This window comes from Anopheles marshallii, chromosome 3 (genome assembly GCF_943734725.1).
Source record: "Anopheles marshallii chromosome 3, idAnoMarsDA_429_01, whole genome shotgun sequence".
Taxonomy (NCBI): domain Eukaryota; kingdom Metazoa; phylum Arthropoda; class Insecta; order Diptera; family Culicidae; genus Anopheles; species Anopheles marshallii.
This window is the reverse complement of record NC_071327.1, coordinates 67,661,853-67,686,680: the sequence shown is the minus strand read 5'-3', so window position 1 is coordinate 67,686,680 and position 24,828 is coordinate 67,661,853. Positions and strand designations below refer to the sequence as shown.

The 24,828-nt window shown below is 42.0% G+C and overlaps 1 protein-coding gene and 1 non-coding gene across 2 annotated transcripts in view; both read left to right on the top strand.

Annotated features, from left to right (window-relative positions):
* Positions 1–24,828, top strand: part of LOC128711521 (bifunctional heparan sulfate N-deacetylase/N-sulfotransferase) — a 40,295-nt gene that overhangs the window by 11,554 nt on the left and 3,913 nt on the right. Inside the window, exon 2 of the mRNA XM_053806401.1 lies at positions 5,553–5,759. Within this exon, the coding sequence (XP_053662376.1) occupies positions 5,553–5,759 (207 nt within the window). The remainder of the gene's footprint in view (positions 1–5,552; positions 5,760–24,828) is intronic.
* On the top strand, positions 19,185–19,256 carry Trnah-gug (transfer RNA histidin (anticodon GUG)). Its single transcript has one exon. It is a non-coding gene; the product is annotated as a tRNA-His (tRNA).

Sequence of the window (24,828 nt, the reverse complement as noted above, 5' to 3'; positions counted from 1 at the left end):
ATTTGTAACAGATCTCTACACAACTCCAAGTAGCAAACAGTGTTATTCAATCACTCTAAGAATAATACAATTCGAAGTTTTGATGGCCTGAGTTTGAGCGATTTACGTACAAGTTGAAACTAGAATGTATCCCAGTAGATATAGAATTCTTTCCACTTCTTGGAACATTTGCCAGCCGTAATCGATTCCTTTGTAAACTTTCTCAATATCATTTGCTGGAAACGCTTTCAGCGTGTTAATCGAAAGGATTTTAGCAGAATAATTTTCTGCTTTCGTGGAAAAGAATCTAGATCTACTTAAAAAATTTCGAGTTTATTTCAATAACTAGTCATAAATGGCTCCATCTTGAACTGGAAACCCCTGTATTATCATATGTCTGTTTTATAAGACATGCACTTTGAAAGTTTTGCTTTGTCCCCTGACATCCCCAGTTAATTTACATATAAAGCTTCCAGGAAGGCAAACATCCTTAAAACCACTTTACGATTTTACGCCCACAATGTGACATTTTTCGTATCGATACCAGACGTTTCTCTACGTCGTTTTGCAAGAGATTGTTCAATGAAAAGCACTTTTCCTTTAGCACTTCGACGAAACCCTACAAACAAAAAGGGGAAACCCAAAAACTATTTCAACCATGTGTGTCTTTCTCGCCGAAAGCAATGTTCTCGGGTGGAACCAAATATTCAATCAGCTCACTGAGTGAGAGTTTCCTGCAGCTCTGGAAAAGCGTACCGTAAGTTCCTCACGTACTGAGCACCCATACGTACCCGGGTAGCACGGTAGTGTGCGCCACGGGAAGATCCCGGAAGGCGAATGCTCAGTTTGCGCTGAGCGTTGAGCAAAGCGCCACTAGATAAGGTGGTGGAATAACATAAAAATGCTGGCAAATATTCATAACTCCCACCGTGCTCGGGTGAAAGATGGTTGGAACGAAAGCAACAGGGCGGCACCGAAAAGTTCTTAGCATCACACCAACGGTGAGCGATATGTTGCCTCCCTACTCAACGGGGAAGGGATCGAAGGGGGGGGGGAGGGGGCGGAAGGATCTGCCACAAGTTCATCGAGCTTTCAGCCCCGAGACGATGATGATGGTGATGCAGGATATGTGTGCAATAAATGTTTCTCATACCAAACGAGCGCAACCAGCGGGTGCTCCACTGGAGTCGCTCGATATGAGTTTCAATACCCGTCGTGCCGTGAAAAAAAAAATCTCAGTTTATTGTAATGATCAGGGGCAGTGGTGTGTCGGGGTGTATGGCACGGACGTACAGCGATCATGGCGGTAAAGAATTTCAAGCCAACTCCTATTGAAACAGCGTGGTGGCGTGTGGTTCTATGGTCAATGTACCATTGCGCGCGACCACCACTCATGCCGGAAGCGGAAGTTTTCCAGTGTGTGCTGCTAGTACACACGAAAAATAAATAATAAATGTGCAATACGTCGCTTTTTTTTACCAAAACTTTTTCCTTGCAGCATATTTAGTTCTTCTATTGTTTCTTGGCGCTTGGCATACAAAAACTCTCTACATTGAACAAATGATATTTATAATGAGCACCATATGCTTTCGGTGGAATAGAATGGCAAAAAAAAACCAGTGGCAGAAACCTTCTTTTCCTGTTGTTTATTACGGTCTCAACATCTCTGCTGGTCATTATGTGTTCTTAATTACCACTGACCACTGTACTTTTTGTACCATCCTGCCAGCTCATTTGTGTTGCTATTAGGTTCGGAATGTGCATTTAATTTCCATTTTGGGGTGCTGCATCGGAATTTTACTTTGCCACTTTTTTCCCCCATTAAATGCAGACTGTTTTTCGCCAGTGCGAATGGAAAATTAAATTTACCCCTGTACACGTGTTCCTAGCGATTGTAATGAAACAAAAATCGGATTTGCTCATTTTTTCCGCACAGTCGATGGATTCAATTTTCTCGTTAAAGTGTCTCTTCCTTTTTTTATCTCTTGTTTTGCTTCATCCAGTTAAGATGATGAAAATGAGATGATGGGAACAAATTTCCCGATTTTCCATCTTCTCGATTGATCGTGTCGTTCGATTTTTCTGGCAATCCCGTCCAATCACTCTGCCTCTGCGTACAGTGGGCAGCCGATGAAAGTTGTGCATAATTCATACGCTTCGGCAGAAGAGCGTAGAAGCGCTAGAAGCTTTCGGGACGGACGAGCAAAATTGCATTTCAAGATAAAATCGATGCATGTCTGCTTGCACGAAGGGTAGTATAAATGTAAGGACGAAAATGGCTTTGCATAGTATCGCTCGCATTGGCAGATAGATCCTGTGGGCTATTTTTTGCTGCTCCGCTTTCCCCATTTATCGAAACGGTCGAATAAAATTGGGTTGAACAGTGCTATAAGAAGGTGGAAAAAAAAGATATAAAGCAGAAGTGCAATTATCTTTCCAGAAGTGCATCGCGAGCGTACCACGGCACAGCCACCGCAGCAGGGTGAGGATAGTGTCGATGGTTTCGCTAATTGCTTATTATTGCACTGAATAAGGCATAAATTTAAATTAATTACGTTATAATGGAGAATTTCGCAGCGATGGCTCGAGTTGCGGCTTCGTGTCGTGCACCGCAACCACTTAGTAGAGGAAGCGTTTGAGGTTTCTGAGGTCTTTGCCGGTCGGTGCATTTTCCCAGCCATCGTTCGGTACCATCGAAACCCGCGGCCCGGAAGAACGCGCAAGATTTGCCTGCGAAACGAGCATTGGCTTCTCGTCGTCTCGTGCAACGCTACACGCAGCATGAGCAAGTGCCTTCGCATCCATGCATCATTTCAGCAGCGCAACCTGCTGGGTGGGGGGGCGTGGGTGGATAGACACGGCATAAGAAGCGCAAAGAATTTGTCTGCAATTTTCTCTCCCACTGTGTCGAAGAAAGGGTTCTGGGCCGGCCAGTTTTTGCGCCTCGTGCCAATTCCTGCAAATTGGACCAAAGTGAGGGGCATTTACTTCTCGCACAAGCGCCCTTGCCATCCCGCAAGATGGCATAACACTCAACGACTTATCAGATTTTTGATTATATTTCCCCCAAGCATTTTCCACGATGGGCTTTTCTATCGCTCCCGCACAATTTTGTCCCAAAGCAAAAGCTGCTTTGATCGCGCAGGCAAGATATTACGCAGCATAATTATGGCGCGAGTTTTCCTGCTATGCTGCTGCTGTGTGTTTTCATGATTTGTTAAAAAAAAAACGTACTCCGCTTCCTTTGCTCTTTGGCGGAGGCCTCTCCGCCATCACCAGCACAAGAACCTGGTTTTTAGTCATGCTACTAATCGATACTTAATGACCACGGACCGTGGAAGTTTTGCTGTAAATTACCGGACCCGTAATCATCAAACGTAAATGGTACACTGTTATAAGTACTGTTATTACGGTTGTTGGTAATGCTTCGTCCCTTTTCGGTGGGCGGTTGTTGTTGTTGCGATCATTGCGGATACTATTTTTACGGGTAAAAATGCTGAAAAAAAGGAACCCATAAAAGGATACTGCCGTGATTTATAATACTGATGTGTCTATCGATAAAATGTAATTGACCATTCTTATTTATTTAACAATATTATATCGTGTTCACGAGGGTGCTTCATATTTGTATGGGTGTTTTTTTTCGATATGAAAGGCTTTTTTTGCAGATGATATGGAGTTAGTTTTTATGATTGGGTTGGTATGTTTGGTTGTAATTTCAATTATGAATACTGTAACTTTTCTGACAATTATGCCTCTTATCTATTCCAATTCCATAGTAATGATTAGTTCATTTTAAGATAAATCTCGTGAGTTTTTTTTCAATGATTTTTCTTAAACTAGTTGTTTAAATAAATAAAGGTGACTAAGCACCTTCGTCAGAGCTAGTTTCTGAAATTAATCACTAATCTGAGACAGCGTCTGAACCTAAAGACGCTAAACAAACTAAAGACAGCCGCTGTTGAAAATATGTATTGTCATATTTAATGTCTTTTCTTACTTCATCACAGTAGTTCCATGATTATGTGCCTTGGAATTGTACGTCTTGAAGCGAGTCGCATCTGGATCGATTCCTCCAAAGCTACAATAAAATCAAGAATAAGGGGAGAAATTGAAAACTTTTGAAAGAAAACTTTATTTTAGAATTTGAAAAACGAGAAAATAAGTCGCAATAATAACAAGAAGTAGATGTCTAGACATGGCAATTCCGAGGTTTTATTGGTTTATTGGCTTATATCCCAGACTTTTATTTAGATACCAGAATAATCAGCTTTGCGTCCAAGTTCTGATACTGGTCGTGTCATGGAAAGTCCTTTATTAGACTAACTTCATTAAATAGGAGTAGCTCAGCAGTGGTTCTAATCATGATTTTAAGGAGGATTTTGATAAATTAATTAAGGTCTTCAAAATAAGGTCTTCAAATTGATGCTTGTCAAGATATGTTAGTTCAAATTTTAGTAGAAAATTATTAGATAATTATTAAAATTACTGTAAAGTTCTCCGATTGTAAACAGTTTTCCACTCTAGACGACCTTCTTTAATTAGGATAAAAACTTCTCATCTTGATACGTCTACTGATCAATCATTTAATTCATTCATTTATGTTCCACAAAACGCTTCCTGTCCGTTCGCAATGCTGTCAACCACTAATGGAAGTACTTTTTTTTGCTGCTACTGTTTAATCGTAATCAGCCCGTAACTCGTTAATTGAAGGCAAATCACTTCAGTTCCATTCATCGATTGCTTCCACAGTTACAGTTTAGTTGACGTCGCTTTGAACAAGGTTCAATTGTGGTTGAAAGTAGGTGGAATTGTAAAAAAAAAATATCGCAATGGGGGTGTGTCGGGGGTTTCGATGCTACCACTGCAAACCAAGCGATGTGTGTCAATCGGATCGATGAAAAACCTCTGACTGAAACCAGTGCCAATTAATTATCGAACCACTAAACCCGCTAAACCTACTAAACACTGGTGCTGTAACAAAATTATAGTGTGGAATCCAGAGGAATCCGTGCCCCGTTCCCAAAAAAACACGTCTGAACGAACCACCGCACCTAACCAGCGCCGGTACGGGCAAGTGGTTGTGAACAGTATGCAAATGGAAATGGAAATTGGGACCAAAAATTCAACCATTTCAAGTGGGCATCGGGCCCACTTCGGCACAAGTGCGACTAAGAGTGTCCTGGGAAATAAATGGAGCAGTCCTTTCGTCTAATGCAGAGCGAACAGGACAAACAAGCGACGATTTGTTTGTGACAAACTCTATCCTCTTGACCACAAAAGCGATTACTACGAACGTTGTTTGTTCCTGTCGTAGCGCTACTGTCCTCGCTGTCACGGTAACAAGGACCATTTATGTCGCTCAGCCCGGGAAGATGGGATGGGATGCTGGGGTTTAAGCGCAACCGTCACCACCGTGTGGGGAGGAACTCGCCGGAGTCTGTTAAGTTTTTTTTTTTGGGTCCACACCCGGTACCCGGTACATACCTTTCAATCAAGCGGCAATGCTATTGCTGCCGGTGGTGAGTCGATTTTAATACATTTCTTTCCGTTTCGCTTCCTCTACCCAACAGTCTTATGCATCGTGATGCAAGGCCACCGGCGCCACAGATCCACTGCCGGATGCTGAACGGGAAAACCGCAATCGATGGTGGGCTAACGCCGGACCACCGGTCCGAAGCACGGTTGCGCATCGATCCGAAGGTGCTGGTCTTTGTCGAGACGACCTACACACAGCTGGGCAAGAGCATCACCGAGCTGCTCGTGCACAATCGCATCAAGTAAGTATAGAGCATAGTTTGCATAGTGGAGGGAAAATTTTCTTTTGTTTTGGGTGGAAATGTTGACAACATCATCTCTTTTTAGGGTTTTGTCGAAAATTTTGTCTCTTTCATTACCATTATGCTTCAAGTGAATTCAATGATGAGAAGAATTATGTGAAACTCGTCGAGAACTAAAGCAACGAAAGCAGAGTCTCGAGGAATCTTGTAACCTTTCAACTATTATCTTTGAAAATGCAATTTTAACGTACCTAGTCAGTGGAGGCTTAATTAATTTACGGTTCCAAAAATAGGGTCTTTCGATATGATGACCGCTGCATCACTGCGCACTTGAGGCACTTAGCCTAGGAAAGCGTCCTCGAAGCATCCCGATCGTGTACTTTATAAAACCATAAATAAGCCCCATCGGTCGTATTACACCGTTACACATGCCTTGCTTCTCGAGGGCATGTTTACGGAGTGAAGTTGATTGCGTTTTCGACCTGTGTTCGAGGTTGTTTGTAGAATTGCCTTCCGCCGGTATATACCCTCCACTTCCAGGAAAATGTTTACATTCGGCAAAGCTGGTGCGTTGGTATGTTAGTTACCTTTGGGGCATCTGCGTTGCCGAAATTCAAACAACGATTTCAACGGTTTTCTCATTTCTCCGTCGCACAACTGACCTGTTCGCAATCTCGCCCAGTTTCTCGGTACCTCGGGTGGACATGTACGACATGTACCAAGCGAACTCGTACGTGGAGAGATGGAAGCTGTGTTAGACATTCGGTGGCTAAGCATACACAAAACCCCAGGATGCTGACCACTGAGCAATGCAGTTCCGTTTTCCGGCCATTGCTAGCACCTAACAATGCCAGTAATTTACTTCCGGCTTCCGACTACCGACCCATCACCCTCTCTCGCAGGACGCTAGCTGGACCGGGGTTCTAATCCGAGTTCCAGACGCTTACCAGACGCTACATTCCCGGTGCTGGGAATGGAGTAAACGCTGCAGATGCCACACATGCAAAATCTCGGCACCGGATTAAATAACCATATTTTCACTTCCTAGTCGGAAACTGTTTTTATATGAGTGCTTAGACCAACCATTTGGTGCTCCTCTGTCATTGTGTTTGCGTAACGCTTCCAGTCAACGTATTTGTGTTTATCATGCGGCAAATGAACGGTCCGTTATTGCTAATGGCATCCTTGAGCGCATTGATGTCTTCGACGGGAAGTTGGGACAATTTTTATCGATTTTATGCACCGATCTGCAGCAGCTTCCCGTTACATGGCACGAGCATTTCATTTGCTCGATTTGATAACAAGGCTAAGGTTTGTCGGTTGTTTACCAAAACATGTCTCTATTATGGAGTCTCCATCGTCCGAGTTCGAGTTCACATCCCTGAGTTGCTGCTGCTGATGATGATGATGTCTCAAAGGCTTAAAAACTCTTTCTGGACCAACTCAGGTAAAACTCGGGTAAACAACGTGCCGGGCTAGCTGTTTTTGAATGAGACTTCCCACCCATCCGGTAACCGATACACTCCGGTACGTTTGCAAAAACTGTGTCCGTAACGTATTGCAGATGGCAAAGTGGTACGGAATGTGCACTGTTTGCTCGAAAGTTTTTAACCGCCCGAAACCGAGTTTGACCCAAAGGTTGTAACGGGTATCTTGTATCCGTAGCTGCAATCTGTTGAATTGGCCCGGTGTGTGTTTGTGTTTCGCATGTAAGCTGGCAATATGCAATATGAACAATCTGTGATACGTACGATACGAACGGTTCGCAAATCATGATAGATTATCAAACTAATATTTAATTGGCCATCTAGCCGTAGCCCCGAACGAACTTCATTCAATTAAGCCCTTTTGCCAGTTGTTACTAGGAAAGAGTTTGTTATTGATTCTCGGTTATTGGTATGGTTATGACTTCTGGCTTGTTGGGGTTTGTCCCTGTAGCGGCCTCTCTGTAGTCCTCTGAAGATGCCATGAATAGTTTCGAATAATTTCCTTTCAGATCAGAGCTCCTGTATCAGTCTCGCAGGTGAATACTGAGGCTAGGAATGTTTTGTACATCAATATCTTCTTCCGAAATTTTAGGCGCAGAAGTTTCTTCCGGTAAGAGTATAAATTATTATCAAATGAAAGACACTAAATCAAGATTGCCCCAAAAATGAAACAACCGTCTTCAGAAAGAGCCTACTAAAACCGTGTGGCGCTTCGCATCATGCACCCGCAAGATGGATTCCTTTTAATTTCTAGCGTGCTTTATTCGCACCGGTTAATTAGAGCCCGCCAGCTCATAAATTTTCCGCCCCAGCATAACGCGTCCCGGTGCACCGAAACGATGCAACTATTTTCCAATAGCCCAGAGGATTTAATATCCTTCGCCTCGTAGGCAAAGCATACAGGTAGCTAATGTATTGGTACATGAATCTTCTTCACGCTTCAGGGAACCCGCGCCGGCCTAACCAAGATCAACTATCAAACCGGGTGAACGGGAGCAGCAGGTCAAACCATAATGGCAAGCTGTTTCACGGACGTTTAACTATCCCGCAACCGGTGGGGGGGGGGAGGAACACTGCTTCCCAAAGGAGCTTTTCTTCATTCCTTTTCTTCCCGTAAAGGGACAGCGGGACTGAGCGCAAAGGGGAAAGCGATGTGGAAAAGTCATAAATTTGCTACCGCGCACACAAAAATGATGTTGCCTTTCAGGAGCATCATCCATTCAGACGATCGGCCGATAGCTGAAGCGCCATGGTCATGGGAAAGTGCACGGAAGGTTCGGTTTGCAAGATAACGCCACTTCGGTTGCCATTACTGGAATCAATAAATTCAAAATAAAGAACCTGTTTCAACTTTCCGCTCGTCAGACGATCCATCATTGGTTCCGGCGTACGGGGCTACGATTCGGTGCGGTACCAGCCCGTCTCCGACCAGACGGGCAAAGGCTTGACTCGGGCTTAGAATTTTCCAAACAGCTCACCGATGTCGGAATCGGATTAAGGCATTTTCGCTGGTGTATTTTCCATCCGAATGTGGTGAATGTTTTGCAAAATGGTGCAAACTCTAACGTTCAACAGTAGTCGAGTGTGGCGCTTGATGTTTTGATGATCAGTCCGTACCGGCCACTTCACCATTCGGCAGATCCAGCTTCTTCCTTGCGGTCGTGAATTTCTAAGCTATACACGGACACGACTTGAGCAAAACAATTCGGGATTTTGAAGCGCACACAGCACAACAACACTCGATTTGGTGTACGAATTGCTCAAATTTGAAGCTCAACGCTGGTAGCAGATTGGCATAATTTTTGCACCATCCGTAGGTAGCGAGCTGGAAATAAACCCAAACCGCTTGCATACCCCCCCCTCACTGTCTCTACGCTAAACATCGCCCCCGGAACGGTGCAAAGTGTGGCCTGAACTTATGAACGCTGATTGTGGGAATGCATTTGCCTATGCATCCGGTATTCCCAATTCTTTCCTACATTCTTGCCACAAAATGCCCCCGGACCAGGGAATGCGAGGGGCACAAATTCCATTTAGGAAATTTGTTTCAACTAAACAGTGGAGGATTGTTTTCAAAACCAACAGCCGGATAATTTCCGGGGGTTTTCGAATGTTTGTACCCCTTCGCCTTCGTTCCTCCTGCCCTCTACCTCCGGCGAATTCTTCCAAACTGTAGGGAGTTATCCTGCAGCATTGGCCATACAAAGCTTGTCCAAAAAAAAAAGGAAGCAATTCGGACAAATGACTGTTGTTGCCACTCAATAGTTTTGCATGCTCGAGATCCACAGTTTGTGCAATGTTCCTTCCAATACCGGGCAAGAGCATCCCGGAACCACAACATCCGAATCCAGAGCTAGAGCGTGAGGTGCTGGTAATCCGGGTTTGAAAATGCTTAAGCTGCAAATGATCAACCTTCGGCTGGTCGGGAGTTTGCTCCCGTTTTTGTTTTCCCCACACGAAAAGACCGTTCGGAGCGGATTTTCATGAAAATTCTTGCAGAAAAGAACAATACGGATTTCATCATGAGCCAGGGTTTCGGGGAAAAAAAGCGAACATTCCGGGGGGAAGTAAGACAAAATCCAACGGAAACCAGTACTGCAATTAGTATCATTATTCAAGCATTGATAAGATGACAACCCACACCCGGGATTCCGGTAACCTTCATCAAACGATCCGGTGGAAGTTTGTCGTGACAGTTTGCGTACGGCAATCGACCAATTTTGGATAATGGAGTTTGAAACCAGGAAAGGTCAATAACGAGTCACCGTTGCGCAGTGTACTGTGCTTATGTTTGTTGGGTGGATGAATGAAGATGATGAACATGTGCTTCTGATTTTATTGAATTTTTAGGCTATAATTGAGTTGTAAACTTTTAAATTAAGCACCAACTTAACATATTAGTTACAAGTCTACATTTAAACTGAATTGACTCCTTCTATACCCTTGCGAAAGTTTTTCTGTGATTGAAGGCAATGTTCCATTTCATCTCCAATTTTACATAGTAATCGCCCTTCTCCCTCGGAAGGCATATTAAGGACGATAATAATATAGGATCATTCCATGTCAAAACTCGTTTTACATCCATGCATGCTTGTAAAAGGGAAACTTTTCCCTCGAATCGTGTATAAAAAAAAACCAACTCCACCAAAGCATTTCTATACATTCATTCAACCCAACGAACCCTAATGCTGAGCAATGTGTTGACCCGTTCCACCCATGCACCTTTCTACGGGTTCGGATCAGAAAAATGGTTCTGATTAAATTTGAGAAAACTTCCAAACCGAAATAAAAAAAAAGCCGAGAAAAAAGTCAGAATCCCATTTTGTTGGGACTGTTACTTTTTGGTATTGTTGTTGTTCCCATCCTCTTTTCCCGATGAAGTTCTTACAATGGAACGTACAATGGAACAGACAGTTCTGAACATACATCCCGAAATGAAATGACCCAACGAATGCCATCCCGGGTTGGCAGTGGAATTATTGTGCCATTATCAATCGACCAGCGAGCGTAAAACTGTTCCCCGTTTGCTGGGATCGTTTCCACCCACCCCTCCTTGGGAGCTGGTTTCCATGGCAAATCGGGCAGCTTACGTTGTGATAACGATATGTCGTATTTTGTACGCTTTCCATTTCGCGTCAGCTCTCCAGGCATTCTTCGTTTATTTCGCAAGAATTTATCCTCGCACAGCACGGAGCACATATCAATGCACAGGCCGTGTCTGACAAAAAAAACAGGACCCGCGCTGATGGTATATCTGTTCCTGGTGGGTTAGTGTAACCGTGTAAGGCACTTCGACACTGCTGTACCAGTGGGCACGGGAATGGCGCCCGTTGTTGATTGTAACTGTGCGATTTAATTTAGTAGAGCGTATTGTCGTGTACCGACCGGAGTGGTTTCTGTTTGGAGTTATTCATTGTAGATACTAAAGTAATGTGTCCAATCAGCCCATTTCGCTTGTATCTGCTGATGGGAAGTGTATTTCGTTCTTGAGAATTCTTTCGTTTAGTGAAACGATTTAGAATCTTGGTGAATTTGTAGAGATTCACGGCCAGTAATAAACCAAGACAGAATAGCAAAAAACCAAATGTGGAGATGTAAATCAGTGTAGTGGTGAACGCATTTTGATAAAGATAAAGATATTTATTAAACTGAAACATTAACATTTTTTGAATAATCATAATTACAGTAATTAGGTTAAACTAGACTAGTCATGGCTGGCTTTTATACCGATACTAAAGGCGAAATTGTACGACCGGTAAAATTGTATCCTTGATAAAGGAGGAATCAACTACACGGCCCGGTCTGGGTTCAGATCTTGACGGAGAAAATCAGAAACTCAAACTGTTTAGCTTATTATGAGTATTGATGTGAGGTCAATTCTGTTTTCTCGTCTGTTTCAAAATAGAAACAGTATTGTAGACCGCAAATGTATAGGTTCATTTTAATTATTCCTCGGGATTTATTTATCTCAAATAGGGAGATAGATTACGTTGGAATGGTTTAAGTTTTATATTTACCACTTTAGTCTAGTAGACATCGATTGCGCTAGAATTGACGTTTGAAGATATTAAAAGCTTTTGAATAACTTTCGGATCTATTTGTAAATCCTTTTATAAATATTGTGGCTTCATAAATACATAGTAATGTCATTATCTGCAACAGTCACAGTTTTACGAGTCCCTCCCACTTTTCCTGAGGTAAATAATAAATCTGTTTGTTCTGAGAATTTTAATTTTAAATAAATCCCTGCCGTGTTCTCTATTGGATGGAAAAACCAACATGCTAAAGCTTTCGTTGACAGCCAACGGCTGGAATAGCATGCATTCAAACGCAGGGGAAGAAAACACCAGGACCGACGACATCGCGATGCCTGCAAAAGTGCTCGCGCTAATCCGAATTAACAGCTCAGCCGGCAGCGAAAATGCATGCAAAAAACAAGGCACACCAAATTGGACGTCCTAGTTTGGTAGACCTACGACCTAATGTTGCTCATGTAAACGCGTGGAGGGCAAGAGTTTTCCACGGAATTTAACAAAACATCCCTTTTCCAACCGTTGCGTCGCCGTGCGATTACGCGATTCAGCCTACCGGCGCATTCTTGAAATTCCTCCTAAAATAGTTCCGGGGCGTGTGTTGATTTTCTCATTTGTACCGATTTCCCCGACCAAACCCAACGGAGGGAGTGGGCCAGTGGATACATCCCTTTGCTTACGTGAACGGGTTGGTTGAATATTTTTAGTGTACTGCAAACGAGAGAAGGAGTGAAAAAAAAGCGCAAAGGTCCGAGAATGGATTTTGGTTGGAAAAAGTGCAAAGAACTCTGAGTAATCAAGAGATACCTTCGCTAGGAATGGAAATGGGGTTTTGGAAGCTGAAGCTCGGAGATGGGAAATGAAGGTTTTCGAAATCGAAAAGTCGAGTCCGAGTACACACACACACACACACACACTCGCCACAACGTCAAGTGTTCCACAGTTGAGTACGAGAGTGGGTGATGTGAAAAATCGCAAGCAAAAGTTTAATCAACAGGAAGATCTTCTTTCATGCTTCATTCGGTCGAATAATGGAGTGGTGATGGCGGAACGGAACACCAATAGTTTTTCCAACTATTCCACGGGGATGGTTGGAAGCCGGGTAGCCACACGGTTGGGGTTGGGTGGAACGAAAAAAATGTGTACGGATTGGATTGGATTGTACGATGAGCGACGAAGAGAGGATAAGCCCATTGGCCAGGCTAGAGTACCGACGAGTCCGGTGTGGCCAGGAAATCCCATCATTGTTTCTCAACCCCGCCCGTTAGTATCCTTCACCCGTTGCTCCCAGGAGCATCAGATCAGAGCCGGTGGAGGCAAGGCGAAAAGTTGTTCACTTGATTTAGTGTAAGTTATTTCCTTTGTTTGTTCCAACCGAACGCACCGTAAGAGTTTCCACTGTTCTGGTGTGCTTTTTTTTTAGTTGTTTGCCTCATTTTTCTTATATGGCTTGACTTGAGCTTCTTTAACCCTTTGCCTTGTGCCGTAGTGGCGCTTCCTAGCGATGTTTCCTCTTTCTCGCTGAATTATTTTACACGCTTAAGCTTCTACTATGGAATTGAGTTTAAAAATGTTCCCCAAAAGTGTGCGCGCGAACTGTCGGTGGCAAATGAAATGGAAAACTTTCTTCTACTTTGCTGCCACTGCTTCTGTTGGTTCCGGAACCATCGAAGCATCGGAGACCGTCGACTATCATGTCCATCAGTACTAACTTCTTTACAAACTCGCTTGAAGCCGTATAGTGGGAAGGTTCGTTTCACGATTGATCTTTGTTTTTGGTGGATTAAAGCTTTGAGTGAACCGAAACTTTGCAGTGGCTTTCATGTTCGTTCACCCTTCTGCCGTACGAAATCGACCGTGTTTGTGCGTTTTGGAGGCCAAACTTATCCTTATACACGTTTATTTTCCGAACGTTGTTTCTGCTAAAATCCGGCGGGGTTGGTACGCACGGTAGAAGTTGTTTAAAGTGGACATAATTTTTTTATGTTACCGCACCCTTAAAGCAAATCGTAAACCATGTTCTCTGTCAGTAAACATCCACCTAGTAAGATGGATGGTTGGTTGGAACCGAAATCCATTATCCCTTTATTTGCCTGCCGGCGACGCGGTTCGCATCCTAAGTTTACGAGAAACGCTGCGAGCTATACAGAACACGAGCCGGGAAAGCGACAAACAGCAGCGGAAAGAACCGAAAAAAAAACAACCTCAAACTTACTGACAGCCAATCATTAAGCGTTGGTTAAGGGAAAATGTGTTTTGAAAAAATGTTGTGAAAATGTTGTTTCGGCTAAAAGGAAGGGCTCCGGTTATCTTACAATTAATCAGAGTAGAAAGACAAATGCAGTAGACAGGTGCGGTGAGCGAATGCCCCACGGGTCGATATTAGGCGATGGGTTGAAATGGGCTACCTTCTTGAGGAATTACTTATGTATTCTGATTCATTTTAGTCTTAGCTGCTTTTCCACCTGATTTAGAAGAGCTTTCACGTTACATCACGTCTGGTTGTTTAATTAGTTCAAACACTACTGATAAAGTTCATAATATTTTGGTGGATTATCTTAGTGAATTGCATGTCATGATGTACATGCGTAAGTAGAGGTACATTCGTAACATTTCTATATCTCTCGAGCTATTGCAAAGTGAAGTGAAAAACCTACTCAACTTACACATTTGCAAAGTTTGCCAACTTAGTGGATGTGTAAGTTGTAATTTGTTTTATTAGAATTCATATTTCATATACAGTCCAGTCTCTCAAAGGTAGTATCTCTTAAAAATCGCAAGGCTCCCTAAGATGAACATATTTGACAGTGACCTTCATTTTCAATACATTTTATATCTCTCAAAGCTGCAAAGTCTCCCTAACGAGGCATTCTCTAAGCTGCACATGTTGTTTGTACACCAAAGTCTGTCTAAAGTAGCCGTAGAGGTTTGTCAATGACAGCTCGTGATGACTGCGTTTACAGAGTATGGTTGAAGTTTTACAATAACATAAATGGTATACTATCCAAGTCTTTTTCTGTCCCAAAGCTGCAAGTCTCTCTAAAATGGCGGTCCCTTCAGCTTGCAGGTTAGAGAGTCTTGACTGTAATACCTTATCCTGACGGTGAGAGAAGAATTTCCCTAACTAATAGAATCTCCACGTCTCTCTATTTAAATGCGCAAAAAATCCAGAAATGGTTTCAATTTCAATTCGAGCACTCTGTATTATTGGAATATTACTGGAATGTTCTTAAGATATTGTGACTTCTAGTACACAGAAAATAAACGAATATATCTGAGGATTTATTCTATTTATACAGTATCAATAAGTGTTATTAGTCATCATATATAGCACGGACTATGTATAAGACTAGACCAACATGTTCAAATATTCCAACGTATTCGACGAAGAACTCTATGCGCAGGTGCTCATAGCAATTTTATGAAGCTTCCTGAGATCCCTTCAGATATAGCCCCAAGAACTCCCAGAGCTTCAAATATAGCTCAACAAACAGATTGTAATTACAACTACCTCATCGGCTAAGCTTATTCCTCTTTCTTCTATCAGCAAATCCATCTTAACAACAGCACTAAGCCCGTACATTTGCCCATCCCGTATGTTGTGCGAACTTTTTCTCCCCACTTTCTTTCCAGTTCACTCATTTTGCCCGGTGTCTTTACCCAAAACGTAAGAAACATTAGATGTAGATCCGCTTGTAATATGATCTTCTTTGGAAATTTTCCCCGCAGCACGAGCGTATGAGATGTGTTGTTTTCACCTTAAGAAAGGACCCTCTCCTTCCGCTGTTCCGAAGGCATCTCCATCTGTCTTTCATTCGGTTTTGCGCTCGTTTACGGTGCCTTCGTTTGCAAGATTTGTGATGCTTTCCCTTGTCTCGTAGCGTTAACGCTTCCTTTTTTGTGCCACTGTTTTCCCGGGCAGTATGCACAAAAATTTCGCAGAAGCAAAAAAAAAACAAAACGTAAGCTTCAACCACATCCCGTGTGGACCCATATGTGCTGCTTACACGGAAAATGTGTAAGCTGCTGATGAAGGTATGAAATTTAAATACCGTCTCAAATTTGCAGCACATCAAAGCGCCCGATCTTATGTCACGGTAGTCGAGCTTTTGATAGGTAAGAACAAATCCTTACGGCACAGTGCGCTGTCGGACCCCTGATATGCCATCTCGTGCGGGTATAATTTTTTTGGCCACCATTCCATCATGGTTATGAGGAGCAGCTCGTGCGATGCATTACGCACATTTTACCAGTGCCCTCCAGGAGGGCAAACATAATTTATTGTGCCGCAATTTTGTTACTTAACCAGAAGCACACACGTGCCCGGGTTTCGTCACATTCGCCCATCGCTTAATCGTAGACATGTGGAGCGTATGCCGCGACCGTTTCTTAAGGAACGCAGGATCAAGTGAAGGTAACGTACGGGTGCGGTGGTTCTTGTTTCTTTCCTTACTGTTGATTCTTTTCAACGGTGCTTTTCGGTAAATGGCGACCAAAAAAAAAAGCGCATCACGCAAACGAGTCCCTCTGTGTCGAGGCGGAGCCTCCGTGCGCGTGTAGTCTTAGTGGAACAATAGAAACAAGAACAAAAACTGTACACAATCTCATAAGAAGCTCTTACAGCAGCATCTTGAAACCGTCGCGTACCATGTTTGCCTTGTGGGCAATCTTTATTTTTCCCACGCCACACGGAACTGCGGCCCGTCCTTGCACTTGCTAGGCTGCATGCTTATAATAGCATCATTTCTTTCTAACTCCCACCGAACCACCGGTGAAAGTTCTGACGACGAAGAGCTGCGGCTGAAGGAAAAGTTTTACCTTTTACATTACATTTTACCTGTCCGACACTGGTGGCCGTGCGGCCGTCCCGGTGCTGTCGGCGCACTCATCTCGTGTGCTCGTTCGTCACAATGTCAGCACAAAAAAAAAATCCCCCCACCGGAGGTTTCACCTTCAGCGTGTGGGGCTCGTGGCAGGCGCAATAATTTTACCGGAACATGAAATAAAAACTCATCCAGTGCTCCTTGCTGCCGCCATGTGTTAGCGGAGGAATGGGAATAGTTAATGAAAAATTTATCGAAATGAGTTTGACCGTGCAAAAGGGATGAAGTTTAAGTGGGATTTTATGAGCAAATGCTTGTGGAAATGTGTTTGGTTTGCTTCAGTTTTATATTTCTTTACTGGAACAATCAATCCTTTCTCAAAAGAGAAGCAATTTTCATTATTTTATGAAGTCAGAACAACTATTTTATAGCTCGACACTAATTTACATTCTACAAAGATGGATGGATTTCAATTTTAAAACTCATGACCATTTTTAAAACAGCTTAATGCAAGACAATGAAGTATCGTAGTCGAAATATTTCATGTTTTGTACAATATTCAACTGAAGAGTTTACGTTATTTCGTGAGTAATATTGTTTACTAACGCCGTTCATTCGTGTTATTTTATTTACAAACAAAAGTATGCAAATAAAATAAAACTAACAAAAATATAATAAATTCTCAGTAAATATTATATAAATTGCATTGAATCATAAAGATCAAACAAAATGCAATGCATTTTACACTGACTGTTAAAGTTGATTATGCATATTTGTACAGAGTGGAATGTAAATGGAGTTCGTGAACTTTTATATTTACACGCTCTTTATGGCTCTTGGTGAATAACCAATTTCCGTTAATTGTACTGTGTATGATTTCGACGGCGCTGCTTTCACAAACAGCCTGATAATTATATCATTTCTGAGAAAATCATGCTTATGGGCATAAATTGAAGAAATGTTGTTTAATTAATTCCAATAAAGCAGATGTTTGCTGTATGCTTTTTTATTGTTTTAATGGAATTTTAACTTTAAATAATGAGCTTTTTTATCAGCATAAACCTGGAAGCATTATATTATATTTATTATAACACACTCTAACACACACACGTCGTATTCATATTCAGCTGGTTGCGATGGTAGTTTCGGTTGTTATAAAACTACTGCCGAGGAGTAGAAAGCTTGGGGGAAAAAAACGGATGCATCTCATAATATTATTTAGTGCACTTTTTCCACTATCCTTATTTCCTTTGTTTTTTTTTTCCTTTTTCCTTTACAATTTTCTAACATTGTTTTCCTATGCTTTCCAATCTTTTTTTTATATGTTTCTCAAGTTTCACCTTTTATAGCTCACCTGCTGCGGGTGGGTGGAACGTCTGTTTCTTTGTCAGCTAGGAAGATGAAGACGCGGGAACCCATTATATCCACCCGCTTGCAGTTTTTATGTCCCTTTTTTTGTTCGTTGTTCGTATCCTTTAAAACTCTCCGGCTTCATGTGCGCCTTTTTCGTACGCTGCGCGCGAAAGAAGTGGCGTGCATTTGCTAGAGATGATTGTTGGAAATTGGTCCCGTACAGCGAAGGATCTGCAGAAGGCAAAAACTTACAAACCATCTCCGGTTCCCGGGCACCACCCCGCTGCCATTCGAAATCTGCCATGTAAACCACGTCGATCGGTGATATTAAAAGTTACGTTCCAAGTTTCTGCCTAACGGTTCTGTCGCTCGCGAAAGGATAAAGGTGCTGGGTAATGTTGGGCAGCGGATGGTAACCACAGGGTTGCAAAGGTGGCTGCTGTCATTGTCAGGCCAGAGCTCTCGCCGTACGGGACCCACCGCAGTACACGCGAAGGTGGAGGATTTTAAAAATAAAATATGGAACTTCCGCAATTTCTGCTCCCGTGCGGGGCGACGCGCGCACGGTGGAATGGCTGTTAAAAGCCATCTCAATCTCACCTGACAGCTGTCCGATTTAGTTCGTGTGACTCGCGTACAAGCATATGATGGTTTTTGTGCTTCATTCTGTACCGGCGTTGGATTTGTGTTCCGCGGGATGCAAGACGCGCGAAACGGTGGCTGAATCAGGTGCACAAACCGTACGCGAGCGCATAATGATGAGTTGGCGTGAATTGGCGTGCCAATGTGGTATGGTTTCTGCCCTTGGCTTTTTTTTTTTTTTGCAAACGTATCAACCTTTCGAGTCAGCTGTTTTCAGTTTCAATTTACTGAAGCTCTCTTTAAAGCCATAACCGCCCGATCGAAGTCAATTACAGTGCGGTTAACCCATTGGAAGCTGACGGGGGATTTTTTTTTTACAAACCCACGAGGAAATTGTGAATGGATTGATGTTACGTTTGATGCTTCGATTGCTCAAATTGGTAGCGCCCCCCCCCCCCCCCCCCCCCCCCCTTTTTTTTTCGGCTATTTTTTAACTGTTTCTTTATGCACCTTTCCGGCGCTTATTAAGCGTGATCTACTTTCATTTCTTGCCTTCACCGTCGGGGTTTCGATCGATGCATTTGATTGCAATTTTGACGAGAGTCTTTTGTTGGAAATGAATAACTGGAGAATTCAACAACCCCAACAGCCGTGATCGTCTAGTGGTTAGGACCCTACGTTGTGGCCGTAGTAACCCAGGTTCGAATCCTGGTCACGGCAGTGTTTCGCAAAGAGAGACACTGTCACGGAAAAGGGAGGAAAAGAGATTGATACTTTTTTTAAACTAATTGTTGGTACTTTCGAACTTGAAAGTTCGTATAATCACAAAAAAAATAATGAGAACTGGAATATTTACTTTTAATAGGATAATGGTGGTCTACGATACCTTCAATTTGTGGTAGAACGGGGAAAAAAATCAAGAATTTAGAATTTACGAAGAACTTACGAAAAGTAAGTTTTGTATTGTATTGTATTGAATTTCAAGAAAAATACTAAGCCTAATTATTTAAATGTTTCATATTTTAACTATCGGATTTCATGCTTATGAATTTTTAAGCTGTCTATCGTATCACAGTTAAAATAATACTCATAAGATCACTAAAATTATTGCAATTCAATCACTGGTTAAAAACAGTCAATCTTTAAATGCATTAAGTTTAAGAGCCATAAAGGTGATGTTGCACATAAAAATATGAATTCATTTACGCTTCACTACATATTTACTACACGTACAAAACAAAAAAAAAAGTTTGGAAAATCCCTACTTCTAGCTATTAATAATGCACTTAACCGTATGCTTCCGGCTGACTGCACACATGCGAGTGCAAACATATTTCTGATTTGTTGATCTCGTTATGATCCACCTTTGTTTTTTTTTTCGTATGACCCATTCGTATGGTACAACGGTCCCTTTTATTACCCTTAGCAACGGATCAACACTCACCCCCGTGACCAAACATCATCATCATCATAATGGCCCACGCACGCCCTGGTCCCCGTGCTTGACCCCACTGATGCTGCCGCGTTTATGCACGTTTACATCACTCAATTAAGCTGTGCACTGCATCAACGTGGGTGCACGGATTTTACACTCCATTAAAAAACATTGCATTGGAATTAATTTTTCGCCCATCGGGTCGCCCTGCTATGGTGTGCCGAAACGACGCACTGTTGATTCACCCGTAGTGCGCCTTCTAGGAATTGTGGAACCGCTTCTCTTATTGATTGGATTTTAATTCCGGTCCATCAAAATTGCGATGGTCAGCGTGCCGGGGAAAGTACGCTAGCCGTCCCTGCAACCTTTTATATCACGGGGATTTCCGGTACAAGCCTTAATAACTCGATTTATAATGCTTTTCGTCACACAAATAATACGAAAAATGTAAGATAATTGTTATCACAATTATTTATGGTATGTATTTGGATTATTACATGTTATATTATGTTCGTAAATCAAAAAAAATAATCACACACTTTATAACGTTTAACCTCACCTAAGGACCGCAATATCCCAAGGACCATTGTGATAATATTTATTAATTAATGCTATTTTTATTTCTCTGATAGTTGAACTATTTTATTAAAAATTGTACTTTAATAAAAACCACATAATGTTTTGAATGTTATAATAATACAATTGAGAGATCACCTACAATAGCTGTTAGCTCAGACGTGCTCTATCGTCCGGGCCCGATAATACCAGCTAAACATCATAATCACGTCAAAGCGGCTAAATAAAAATTGTGTCCGCCTTCTTCAGTGACACGACCATAGGCGATCGATAATATTGATAAGCCCAGACCCAGTAATTGAATTGTTGGTCTCTTTCCGACTGGCTGCATCACAATCTACCCCCGGGCCCCCATACGAGATGCATTAATGCATTGGTTTTTGCTTTTCAGCGTTACAGCGATCCCACACCGTACTGGGACAGCACTGGGTGTGTGCCATTTGCCCGTATCCTGAGCCTGACACCCCAGTTAGGCTGAGATTGTTAAACATGGGTTCTGTTTCATGCAGCTTCTCTCTTCATCCCAATGCACTAAACTCCGTTACCCGGGGTTGCATGTCCGCGTTAGTCATGGTAATGGTGACCGTCTGTGTAATGTGGCGCAAATTATCTTTCTCTCTTGATGTCCTTGTTATGCTGCTTCGACTTTACAGCTCGTATGATCAGACACGATGAATGGTGAAAAACAGAAGAAAGATCATCAATCTTTCTGTATATACCGACTATTAGGAGCAGAAAGAGTTTCAAAAGGATTGTTTTAAATGAAAAATATTAAATTTATTATTTTTAACGTGAAATTTGTGGCTGTGAAGGCTTTGGCGAAACTGAGATCATTAAAACCCAAGCCTAAAGAATTTATTATCCACTGAATTCGCAGTGGAAACACATTCAAGGATCTTTAATTTACAACGATGGCATGAAATTAATAGACAATTTCCTACCTCTGATGTAATAGTTTTTTTTGAAGGACTCCCGAATGCAGCTGTATGTTTGTCCTTCAACGCTGTTCTTGGGCATCCATGGTGGTAAATGCGACGTTCGTACAGCAGCTCGCTTACTGTGCGCTCCATCCACTCCAAAGCGATGATATTGTACAAAAACGAGCATATGAGTACGTGTTTAGTAAAATCTATATTTCATATTTTGTCTCCTGCCCAACCCACAACCTACCAAAACGACCACCATTCGGTCAGGAAACCGTCCCGAAACCACGTCCCGGAAACCCTTCAATTCGTGTGTACTTTCGTCGGTACATGCTATTTTCTTTCTTAAGCTGCCCGGACATCGTTTGTCTTTTCCCTTGCAGCGAAGGCAAAATCCTCGTGCTCTGCCCGATACGCAGACGACAGCGGCGACAATAACACGCAAGCATTATAGCAGCATTGTGTAAGCTGTCCAGTTCGTCCAGTTGAGTGTTTATAGATATGTATCACATGCATGCCTTCCTTTTTTTTTGTATGTTGAAAACCACTTGGACAGTTGGACATGAGCTTTTTGCGAGCTTTGGTAATGTGTCGTGAAAAATGATATGTCCGATGGGGTTTTTTTTTTGTATAGAAGGCGACAAGCAGCTTTTCTTCCTTCGTTTGCAACAGTTTGAATGTATAAGCCTTTAACCGAGAGTATTGTTTGATGTATGCAACTTGGTTTTGATAAAGGCACAAAGCACTCTATCTATCTGATGTTGTATTGTGAGGCTTACAACGTTAAAAGACTGAAGCATATTTTACGTAGAATGCTGCTTTAGTATGTAAAACAAACAGTAAACAAACATATTAGTTTTACTCTTCATGGAGCAATAGAAATTTATGTAATTTTTGTCCATAATTGAATATTTGCCTAATATAAGTACAAATGCTTTACGTTTATAATTAATATATAATCGTAAATTGAGAAGCAAACTGCTTTAAAAGTTCTAAGATATTACGGAAATGTCGAACTTTGTAATCGAATTTGAAATACATCTTCAATACAGTCCATAACGCAACTTTAAAATTGCCAGTTTTTCATGCTTTTTAAGGCACTTTCTATAATTTTATGGAAAAAGTTATTTTTTCTTAAGAAACGCCAATTATGCTAACATAAAACATAAAGCACGTCTGGTCCTATAGCTATGTTACAAACTGTATTAATCATGAGTTTGAAAATGTTCGTTTATCTGGAAAATAAAATATTATTTTTCTGCACGAAATTTCCCCTTCCTTTCTTAATCATTATTCTCTTTTTATCTCAAAACTGAAAACTTCTTCTGGTACGACGAGTATATTAAAATTCGTCAAATCACCTTGGAGCCTTGATTTTGAAAAACAATGACCCCCCCTCTCGTGACCCACCCGACCAAGACGCTTCTACGAATAAAGCAACTGTTCCGATGGTTTCAAAATAAGAACAAAAAAAATTAATACATCAACCCCACCCGGGAACTCTCTCAATGCCCTGCAATGCAAGGGCGAGGTGTGATTAATTACGAACTACTTAATTAACATAAATCTCTACCACTCCTCCGGTGCGAGTAGCACGGGCAGGCGGAAAGAAACGATCCGCCTCCATGCATTTTCACGCATTTTCTCTCAAGTACTGCGTACTGTTTCCTTCACCTTTGCTTTGCAAACATCATCCTGCCTGCACCGGGACCGTTCGTTCGCCTGCCACACGGACATGAGTTTCACTTTTAGCTGCATCACCGTCTCTTTGTCGTCTCCGAAAGGGAAAAATCATTGTCGATTGCCGAGTGCCATTGGCGAGGTGTGAAAATTGTGTCCAAAACGGAAACTTCATGGGGTTTGAAAATGGGAGGGGGAGACGGTGGCAGGAAATGGAAGCTTTTTAGTGATGAAAAAAAGGCGCCAACGCGCGAGCACTCAATTAGCATAATAATAAATCAAAACTTTCCCAATGACAACACCCTTCCGCCCGGCCACACCCAACACCCTCTACCAACCGACGGTGATGGAACTTTCCCAGTTGCTGCTACTAGTTTTTCATAGTTTTTCCTTTTACGCCCTCTCTCGCTCTCTCTCTCTCTCTCTCTCTTTCTGTCTTTTTTCGTTTTATATTGTCGTTTTTTTTTGTTGTTGCTCATACCATCCAATGTCCACCCAAACGCTCATAAAGTGATGAGCGAGATGAATGTGTCGGTAAGCAATCATTAGGATGAATAGCCAGCACAAGCGAAGCCAAACTGACTGACCAAAGCGCTGTGTTGTACGCTGTGATGTTCAACACTAAAAAAGCTGCTTTATTACCATGATGTATAACATGCACTTTTGTAGCCCGCATTAATTTGAGCGGGCGCCCCTTTCGAGTAGTTTACGATGCCGTATTAAATACGCGCAACTCCTTGTTTTTTTTTTTTTGCTTCGTTACAACGTTATCACGGCACAAAATAGATTTAATGGGCATTTTACTACCGTGTTACTTTACACGGGAAAAATTATATCGTTTGTTGTCAACTCTTCGTAGCGATCGTTTATTAGAGTGAAGTTTTCCCAACCCCTTTTGTTCGGTTGTTTGTTTCATTCTCTTCTTTCTTTTATTATTTTGTTTTGTATTTAGTTTATTACTATAGCTGTTTATGTTGTTTTTTGTTTCTTTATTAGTTTTTGATATATTTAATGTTTGTCATCATACTGGGCAGCATGCATTTGTTTAGATTTTTTGTTTCTGCATTTTCTTCTATTTTGGTAGGTTTTCACTTCTTTCCTTGTTAATTTTAAAGTTAATTTCAATGAATATTAAATGCTATAAAATCGAACTTAAAATTGAAGGAAATATCTTTTATATAAAAACATTATTCTAACAGTATGTTTAAATTTCTTTTATTTTCTTCTTACAAATGTCCACTTACACTACCAAAGGAAAAACTATTTCACCGTTCTAAACGGTCAAGTAGTTGGTAAACGATTTTCAATGTATTCAGTGGTGCTTACTTTTCCGAATACAAATGAGTACCCGACATGCACTCGTACGCAGTTAATCTCGGCCAGGATTTATGAGATGCTTCCGCCCATATGAATTTTCCCGTCTGGCGCATCTCCCTTTTCACCCGGGTGCTCGAATTCTGCCTGCGGCCAGAATTATGGTCAACCAATGGCCTCGAGATTTGCCGCTTCTCTGTAGTCCCCGCGGTGTCCACCGGGCTACTAGCCCGGGGCAACTAGGAAAGAACCATTCCAGTCAGTCTAGCAGCCCATTATTCCCTGGGCAAACAATGTTGACTTCCGTGCGTTGAAATGGCATACGACACGAACTTACACTGCGGCACTGAATCATATCCGTGCG